General features: G+C 47.0%; 1 protein-coding gene across 1 annotated transcript; it reads left to right on the top strand.

The window, feature by feature from the left end:
* The first annotated feature begins 3,964 nt into the window (after window positions 1-3,964).
* Window positions 3,965-10,360, top strand: LOC129716111 (fucolectin-1-like). Its single transcript, XM_055666000.1, has 2 exons — window positions 3,965-5,981; window positions 8,000-10,360. The coding sequence occupies exons 1-2, from the start codon at window positions 5,578-5,580 to the stop codon at window positions 8,394-8,396; spliced, it is 801 nt and encodes a 266-aa protein (XP_055521975.1). The 5' UTR covers window positions 3,965-5,577; the 3' UTR covers window positions 8,397-10,360.
* Window positions 10,361-10,460: the final 100 nt, after the last annotated feature.

Here is a 10,460-nt window from a genome sequence, read left to right on the forward strand (position 1 = left end):
TCTAGAGAATTTCGATCAGTTCCTGTGGACTGGTGTGCAGCTAATGTAACCCCACTTATTCAGAAAGGAAGGAGAGAGAATACAGGGAATTATATAAAATTAATCCTGACATCGGTAGCGGGGAAGATGCTTGAGTGAATTATTAAACATGTAATAGCAACGCATTCGGAAAGCAGTGACAGGATCGGTCAAAGTCAGCATGGATTTAAAAGGGTAAATCATGCTTGACTAATGTTTTGAGAATATAACAAGCAGAATGGATAAGGGAGAGACAGTGGGTGGTATATCTGGATTTAAAGAAACGCCTTTGCAAGGTCCCACACAAGAGATTAATGTGCAAAATTAGAGCACATGTTATTTGTAGTAGGGTATTGACATGGAAAGAGAACTGGTTGGCAGACAGGAAGCAAAGAGTAGGAATTAACAGGTCCTTTTCAGAATGGTAGGTAGTGGATATTGGGGTTTCGCATGATTAAGTGCTGTGGCCCCTGTTATTTACAATATATATTAACGATTAAGACGAATGAATTAATGTTACATCTCCACGTTTACGGATGACACAACTTTGAGGCTGCAGGGTGACTTGGATAGACTGGGTGAGTGGGCAGATGCATGGCAGATGCAGTATAATGTCGATACAAGTGAGGTTATCCACTTTGGGGACAAAAACAAGAATGCAGTTTACTCTCGGAATGGTGTCAGAATAGGATAAGGGGAGGTGCAACAAGACCTCTGTGTCCTTGTACATCAGTCACTGAAATGAGCATGTGGATACAGCAGGCAGCGAAGAAAGGAAATGTCAGTGGTAAGGATGCCGGAATAGCCACAGGAGCCCACATCTCATGCACCTGTCACCGGTTCAACAGCTCAGGCCTGGAATAACAAAGGCTTTCTCATCTGCATTGATCGAGATAGTGGAGATTAACTTTTAAACATGTCTTTCAGTTGTGGAACCGTTGATTCAGTTGCTATGACGACACTTACCTTCAATTGTGCTGGACTTGTTGGTCGATATGTGAACATCTTCATCCCGGGCCACGATAAAATCTTGACCCTGTGCGAGGTTGAGATCTTCGTTTCAAAGTTTTCTCCTATCCATATCCGGTTAGAAGAGCCCAAGAAACCCACGTCCGCACCTGAGATGGAAGAACAAACTCGCATCCATATCCCGTCCGTAAAGGGAACCAAACACCCGCCCATACCTGAAGCGTATAACCCGCCAACAACCGGAACGAAACTTCCGTTCGTAACTGGAACAGATCTACCACCAGGCACTGTAACAGGTAGGTTCAACAGGTAGGCTGAGTCTGTGGTCGTAGGCACTGAGGCATTCTCAGCCACGAAATAGATCACTCTATGCTGAATCTGTTCCCTCTGGTCCTAGCCTCTTCCACTACTAAAATGTGATCTCTACATTCAGGCTATCCAGGCCATTGACGATAAGTTTCAATAAGATGCCCAAAGATCCAAAGACCCAAAGAACCACGACCCAAAGATCCAGCGAGCACTGAGCACGGAGCAGTCAAAGGATCTCCGAACGTTAATCCAATCATCCATGGGATCAGTCTAGTAATCATCCGCTGGACTCTCTAAAATGCCAGCACATCCAAAACAGATCACAATATTCCAAATGCACTCTACCCGGTGCCTTATAAAGTTCCCCGGCCTAGTGTTGAAATCGTGGAGGGGACGGCGGGAAACGTCCCCCACGTGCTTTGAGAGGTGCGGGACAATTGCCCCCCCCGTCCCCCATGTTTTGTAATCCGTACTTCATCAGACGCTTTCTAAGAGTTGAATCGGCCCGTTTGCGGGGCCTTTCAGCGCCCGGCGCGGCTTAAAGTCAAACTGCTGCATCGAGGCGATCGGGGCTCCCGATGTTGAAGACCCCGCCGGCCGATGAAAGGCCCCGCGAACGGGCCGATTCAAGCCCCACGATTCGGGACGGACGAAGCCGCTGTTGCTGGAGTTCGGAATCAGTCAGCGTCCGATGTCACCATCCACCCACAGGGACAACGGCCGAAGCCTCGTGTGTGTGTACATGCGCGCGCATTCATGTGTTTGTGTGTATGTGCGCATGCACGCGCGGCCGCCAAGAAATTGCGCCCCCCCCCCCCCCCCCCCCATGTTTTGATAGCGATTTCTGTGCCTGTATTTTGCACAACATTTACCCTGCAGAGAACCAGCACCCACCGTGCGCTGAGGCAGAGAATTCCACACACTCACAACTCTCTGTGTGAATTATCCTGAACAACTCTCCTGAAGCTCCGGTAACCCGGAGCATTGAACTGCCAGTTCTGCCACTCTCTTAACAACATTGCAATTATGGCTATAACGTCCCTGTCGCTCGGACCTATCCATGCACTGAGCTCGTCTGCCTTACCAGTCAGGCCTCTTGCATTAAAATACGTGCAGATCAACACGAGCTCCTTCCTCGCTCTCCGCCTTTCACCTGCCTATTCCGCCCAGTAACTTTTCCCTCGTCATCGTACAAATCAACCTCCAATGTGCATCAGTCATGTATTAGATCCCAACCAGTGCCAATCGAGTTTAAACCCTCCCGTGTAGCATGAGCAAACCTGCTCGCCAAGATGTTTGTACCCCTCCAGTTAAGGTCAACCCGTCTCTGTTGTATAGGACACCCCTGTACCAGAAGAGATCCCAAAGATCCAGAAATCTAAATCCCGGTCCCCTACACCAACTCCTTTATCTCCCTCTCTCTCGGCATTAAATATATCCCTTCCGGCTCAGTGAGGTGTTTTCCACTCAATAGAAAGCGTGGCACGCGGAGCACCGCCGGCCCAGTCCAGCACGGAAGAAGGTGCACCTCCTGAGCTAGCTCATGACGGGAACACCGACAGCGACTTCAGGCATGGTTCATGCGCGCGCACCGCGAAATCTAAGGACCATTGGTGGAGACTCGATCTAAATGAAAGATACAACGTGGCAGATGTAAGAATCACTAACAGAGCGGACTGCTGCTCGGACCAGCTCCTAGGAGCAGAGCTCCGCATCGGGGATTCGCTGGAAAACGATGGCAATTCCAACAGACTGTAAGTGTTCTTAAGCAATCGCCGACTCAAGTCACAAGCGTTGACTTCTTCTGCAATATTCGCTGTTACTGGAGCAATGGTAATATCAGTGGGAAAAAGAGAGTTGATGCAGGATAATAATGTTCTCACTGCACATCAAATTAAAATTATTCTCCGCTGATCCAGATGCGAGAGAAAATGATACAGAGCCGTAGTCCACTTATCCAATTATATAAGCTGCTGACGTTCCTCTATAGCGTTGGGGCTAATGAAAGGATAAGTATAAATCTGTAATTTAAGTTAATTCAAGTTATGCAATAATGAAGAATCGGATTGCTGTGGCAATAGTCAGGTAACCAATGCCGTTTAGTGAGGATCATGCAGCATCCACTCAATCAATGCGGCTTATGAGTGGAAAGGAACTGCAGGTCGTGGTTTAACCCAAAGATATACACACAAATATGGAATACCGTGTGCGGTCAGGCGGCATTATTGGCGAAAAGCATTAGGTGACGTTACGGGTAGAAACCCTACCTCAGACTGAATACAGTCCAGACTGAATACAGACTGAATCCATCCGAAACGCCACTTATTCCTTTTCTCCAGAGATGCTCTCTGACGCTAATGGCTACCTATATATCCTGTTCCTAGCCATCTGTTCGTAACCGGAGCAAGCAAGAAACCTGTCATCAGTTCACCAGCACAGACCTACGATTACCTTTGTTACGTTTCATCATCCGCATGATCGAGGCAGTGGAGGCAGTAGAATCTCACGTTTAAATCCAATGTTGTATAGACTTTGGCTCAGTTCCTGTGGACTGGAGTGCAGCTTAAGTAACCCCACTTTTTAAGAAGGAGAGAGAGAGCAAATGGGGAATTATATAAAATCAATCCTGACATCGGTAGCGGGGAAGATGCTTGAGTGAATTATTAAAGATGTAATAGCAACGCATTCGGAAAACAGTGACAGGATCGATCAAAGTCAGCATGGATTTAAAAGGGGAAAATATGCTTGACTAATTTATTGAGGATATAACACGCAGAATGTACAAGGGAGAGACAGTGGATGTGGTATATCTGGATTTAAAAAAAACGCCTTTGCAAAGTCCCACACACGAGGTTAGCGTGCAAAAGTTGAGCACGTGGTATTGCGAGTAAGGTATTGATATGGCTAGATAACAGGTTGGCAGAGAACACGCAAAGAGTAGAGTTTAACGGGTCCTTTTCGGAATGGCAGGCAGTGGGGTTACGCAAGGTTCAGTGCTGAGACCCACTTTATTTACAATATATATTGACGACTTAGACGAAGGAATTAAATGTCACATCTCGAAGTATGCGGATGACAAAAAGCTGGGTGGCAGTTTGAGATACCAGGAAGATGCTATGGGGATGCACGGTGACTTGGATAGGTTCAGTTGGTGGGCAGATGTATGACAGATGATGATTAAAAAAATGCTTTCTTTTGCGTAGTGATCGAGATAGAGGAGTCTCACTTTCAAACATCTCTTTCAGCTGTGGGACCGTTGTTTCCGTTGCTTTGACGACAATTATCTTCAATTGTGATGGATTCATCGGTCGATATGTGAACATTTTCTTGCCGGGACAGGATAAAATCTTGACCTTGTGCGAGGTTGAGGTCTTTACTTCAATACTTCCTACCATCGATACCTTGTTAAAACCGAAGCCGTATCCCCCTTCCGCACACGAAAGGGAAAAGCTAACCACCACCAATACCCCTTCACTAAAGGGAACGAAACAGCCGCCTTCATTTGGAAAAGAAACGACGCCCCAGTCAACAAAGGGAACGAAAATACCGTCCATACCTGGAACGACTATCCAGCCAAGAACCGGAAAAAAAGGTACGTTGCTATTGGGAGCGAATCTACCATTGGGAACGGGGGAACAGGTAGACTCATCGCTTCGCCAAGACGTGGAGACATTCTCAGCAACAAAATATATCAGCCACTGGTACAATTTCCGGACGGAGGTAATCATGTTAGACCGAGATTTAGTCCCTTCCGGCTAAAACACAGCCCCCTCGTCTCTTTCTCAATGGCATGACATCTTATTCTGAATCTGTGCCCTCTGGTCCTAGATTCCCCCACAACTGGGAACGTGCTCTCTACATTCACACTATCCAAGCCTTTCAATGTCCGATAAGATTCAATGAGATCCCCAATAATCCATTACTACTCCAGCGAATACAGGGCCCGGAACAGTCAGTGGGTCTCCATATGTTACCGTAATCATCCCAGCGATCACTCTCGTAATCCCCCACTGGACCCTCCACAATGCCAGCACATCTCAGATATGGGGCCGAAAACTGTTCACAATATTACAAATGCGCGCTGCCCAGTGCCTTTTACCCCCCTGCTTTAACATTCTATCTCTCTGGATATAAATGCAAAGAATGAATTTGCCTTTCTTAACACCGGTTCAACTTGCAAATAAACATATTGGGAATCCAGCGCCAGCACTCCCAAGTCCATTTGCACACCCGATTTCTGAATCACAAATGTGCCCTTCCTGAACAGAGCACTCGTCCTTGATGAGTACCCTGTTCCTGCTTTTTCCCCCAATATCCCTTGAATCCGTTATACCCGAGAGCTATAGCTTACTTTCACTTAAATGCATCTTGCCTTTCGGCTCAGTGAGATGTTCCCTCTCCACAGGAAACGTGGCGGGGGGCGCAAGTCCGACCCAGTCCAGCACGGAAGAAGGGGCAGGCGCTGAAGGAGCCATTGACGGGAACAGCGACAGCGACTTCTGGAAAGGTTCATGCGCGCGCACCAGGAAATCCAAGGACCCTTGGTGGAGAGTCGATCTAAAATCAAGCAATTACGTGACAGATGTAAGAATCACCAACAGAGCAGACTGCTGCTCGGACCAGCTCCTAGGAGCAGAGCTCCGCATCGGGGACTCGCTGGAAAACGATGGCAATTCCAACAGACTGTAAGTGTTCTTAAGCAATCGCCGACTCAAGTCACAAGCGTTGACTTCTTCTGAAATTTTCGCTGTTACTGGAGCAATGGTAATATCAGTGGGAAAAAGATAGTTGCTGCAGGATAACAATGATCTCACTGCACATCAAATTAAAATTATTCTCCGCTGATCCATGGAAACATTGAAACCTAGAAAATAGGTGCAGGAGAAGACCATTCGCCACTTCGAGCTTGCACAGCCATTCATTGTGATCATGGCTGATCGTCCCCTATAAATAACTCGTGTCTACCTTCTCCCCCTAGATTCCACTGGCCCCTAGAGCTCTATCTAAGTCCAGATGCGAGAGAAAATGATTCAGAGCCGTAGTCCAGTTATCCAATGACACGAGCCTTTATCGCACCTCAATAGCGGTGGGGTCATAGAAACATAGAAACATAGGTGCAGGAAGAGGCCATTCGGCCCTTCGAGCCAGCACCGCCATTCGTTGTGATCATGGCTGATCGTCCGCTATCAATCACCCGTGCCTGCCTTCTCCACATATCCCTTGATTACACTAGCCCCCAGAGCTCCACCTCACGTTCTCTTAAATCCATCCAGTGATTTGGCCTCCACTGCGCTCTGTGGCAGGGAATTCCATCAATTCACAACTCTCTGGGTGAAAACGTGTTTTCTCACCTCAGTCTTGAATTACCTCCCCTTTATTCTAAGATTGTGGCCCCTGGTTCTAGACTCGCCCAACATTGGGAACAGTTTCCCTGCATCTAGATAGCCCAATCCTTTTAGAACTTTATATGTTTCTATATGATCCCCCTCCTCCTTCTAAATTCCACTGAATACAATCCTAATCATTTTAATCAATCCTCGCATGACAGTCCCGCCTTCCCAGGGATCAATTTCGTGAACCTATGCTGCACCGCCTCAATCACAAGGATGTCCTTCCTCAAATTAGGAGACCAAAACGGCACACAATACCCCAGATGTGGTCTCACCAGAGCGCTATTGAATTGCAGAAGAACCTCTTTTCGCCTATACTGAAATCCTCTTGTTATGAAAGCCAACATTCCATTAGCGTTCTTCACTGCCTGCCGTACTTGCACGCCAACTTTCAGTGCCCGGTGTACAAGGACGCCCAGGTCTTGCTACACCTCCCCCTCAATGAAAGGAGATGCATTAATATATAATTTAAGTTAATTCAAGTTATGTAATGATGAACAATCTGATTGCGGTGGAAATAGTCAGGTAATCAATGCCCATGAGTAAGGATCATGCAACATCTAGCCAGTCAATGCGGCCAACGTGCAGGAATGAACTACAGGATCAGTTCATGTGGATTGGCGTGCAGCTAATGTAACCCTACTTTTTAAGAGAGAATGCTGAGAGAAAACTGGGAATTATAGTCCACTTGTCTTGACATCCGTAGCGGGGAACATGCTTGAGTGAATTATTAGAGATGTAATAGCAACGCATTCGGAAAGCAGTGACGGGATCGGTCAAAGTCAGCATGGTTTTAAAAGGGGAAATCATGCTTGACTAATTTATTGAGGATATAACACGCAGAATGTACAAGGGAGAGACAGTGGATGTGGTATATCTGGATTTAAAAAAAACGCCTTTGCAAAGTCCCACACACGAGGTTAGCGTGCAGAAGTTGAGCACGTGGTATTGCGAGTAAGGTATTGATATGGCTAGCTAACAGGTTGGCAGAGAACACGCAAAGAGTAGAGTTTAAACGGGCCGTGTTCGGAATGGCAGGCAGTGGGGTTACGCAAGGTTCAGTGCTGAGACCCACTTTATTTACAATATATATTGACGACTTAGACGAAGCAATTAAATGTCACATCTCGAAGTATGCGGATGACAAAAAGCTGGGTGGCAGTTTGAGATACCAGGAAGATGCTATGGGGATGCACGGTGACTTGGATAGGTTCAGTTGGTGGGCAGATGTATGACAGATGATGATTAAAAAAATGCTTTCTTTTGCGTAGTGATCGAGATAGAGGAGTCTCACTTTCAAACATCTCTTTCAGCTGTGGGACCGTTGTTTCCGTTGCTTTGACGACAATTATCTTCAATTGTGATGGATTCATCGGTCGATATGTGAACATTTTCTTGCCGGGACAGGATAAAATCTTGACCTTGTGCGAGGTTGAGGTCTTTACTTCAATACTTCCTACCATCGATACCTTGTTAAAACCGAAGCCGTATCCCCCTTCCGCACACGAAAGGGAAAAGCTAACCACCACCAATACCCCTTCACTAAAGGGAACGAAACAGCCGCCTTCATTTGGAAAAGAAACGACGCCCCAGTCAACAAAGGGAACGAAAATACCGTCCATACCTGGAACGACTATCCAGCCAAGAACCGGAAAAAAACGGTACGTTGCTATTGGGAGCGAATCTACCATTGGGAACTGGAACAGGTAGACTCATCGCTTCGCCAAGACGTGGAGACATTCTCAGCAACAAAATATATCAGCCACTGATACAATTTCCGGACGGAGGGAATCATGTTAGACCGAGATTTAGTCCCTTCCGGCTAAAACACATCCCCCCTCGTCTCTTTCTCAATGGCATGACATCTTATTCTGAATCTGTGCCCTCTGGTCCTAGATTCCCCCACAACTGGGAACGTGCTCTCTACATTCACACTATCCAAGCCTTTCAATGTCCGATAAGATTCAATGAAATCCCCAATAATCCATTACTACTCCAGCGAATACAGGGCCCGGAACAGTAAGTGGGTCTCCATATGTTACCGTAATCAACCCAGCGATCACTCTCGTAATCCCCCACTGGACCCTCCACAATGCCAGCACATCTCAGATATGGGGCCGAAAACTGTTCACAATATTACAAATGCGCGCTGCCCAGTGCCTTTTACCCCCCTGCTTTAACATTCTAGCTCTCTGGATATAAATGCAAAGAATGAATTTGCCTTTCTTAACACCGGTTCAACTTGCAAATAAACATATTGGGAATCCAGCACCAGCACTCCCAAGTCCATTTGCACACCCGATTTCTGAATCACAAATGTGCCCTTCCTGAACAGAGCACTCGTCCTTGATGAGTACCCTGTTCCTGCTTTTTCCCCCAATATCCCTTGAATCCGTTATACCTGAGAGCTATAGCTTACTTTCACTTCAATGCACCTTGCCTTTCGGCTCAGTGAGATGTTTCCGTCCCCACAGAAAACGTGGCGTGGGGAGCAAGTCCGACCCAGTCCAGCACGGAAGAAGGAGCAGGCGCTGAAGGAGCCATTGACGGGAACAGCGACAGCGACTTCTGGAAAGGTTCATGCGCGCGCACCAGGAAATCCAAGGACCCTTGGTGGAGAGTCGATCTAAAATCAAGCAATTACGTGACAGATGTAAGAATCACCAACAGAGCAGACTGCTGCTCGGACCAGCTCCTAGGAGCAGAGCTCCGCATCGGGGACTCGCTGGAAAACGATGGCAATTCCAACAGACTGTAAGTGTTCTTAAGCAATCGCCGACTCAAGTCACAAGCGTTGACTTCTTCTGAAATTTTCGCTGTTACTGGAGCAATGGTAATATCAGTGGGAAAAAGATAGTTGCTGCAGGATAACAATGATCTCACTGCACATCAAATTAAAATTATTCTCCGCTGATCCATGGAAACATTGAAACCTAGAAAATAGGTGCAGGAGAAGACCATTCGCCACTTCGAGCTTGCACAGCCATTCATTGTGATCATGGCTGATCGTCCCCTATAAATAACTCGTGTCTACCTTCTCCCCCTAGATTCCACTGGCCCCTAGAGCTCTATCTAAGTCCAGATGCGAGAGAAAATGATTCAGAGCCGTAGTCCAGTTATCCAATGACACGAGCCTTTATCGCACCTCAAAAGCGGTGGGGTCATAGAAACATAGACACATAGGTGCAGGAAGAGGCCATTCGGCCCTTCGACGCAGCACCGCCATTCATTGTGATCATGGCTGATCGTCCGCTATCAATCACCCGTGCCTGCCTTCTCAACATATCCCTTGACTACACTAGCCCCCAAAGCTCCACCTAACGTTCTCTTAAATCCATCCAGTGATTTGGCCTCCACTGCGCTCTGTGGCAGGGAATTCCATCAATTCACAACTCTCTGGGTGAAAACGTGTTTTCACACCTCAGTCTTGAATTACCTCCCCTTTATTCTAAGATTGTGGCCCCTGGTTCTAGACTCGCCCAACATTGGGAACAGTTTCCCTGCATCTAGATAGCCCAATCCTTTTAGAACTTTATATGTTTCTATATGATCCCCCTCCTCCTTCTAAATTCCACTGAATACAATCCTAATCATTTTAATCAATCCTCGCATGACAGTCCCGCCTTCCCAGGGATCAATTTCGTGAACCTATGCTGCACCGCCTGAATCACAAGGATGTCCTTCCTCAAATTAGGAGACCAAAACGGCACACAATACCCCAGATGTGGTCTCACCAGAGCCCTATTGAATTGCAGAAGAACCTCTTTTCGCCTA

This window comes from Leucoraja erinacea, chromosome 2 (assembly GCF_028641065.1).
Source record: "Leucoraja erinacea ecotype New England chromosome 2, Leri_hhj_1, whole genome shotgun sequence".
Lineage (NCBI taxonomy): Eukaryota > Metazoa > Chordata > Chondrichthyes > Rajiformes > Rajidae > Leucoraja > Leucoraja erinaceus.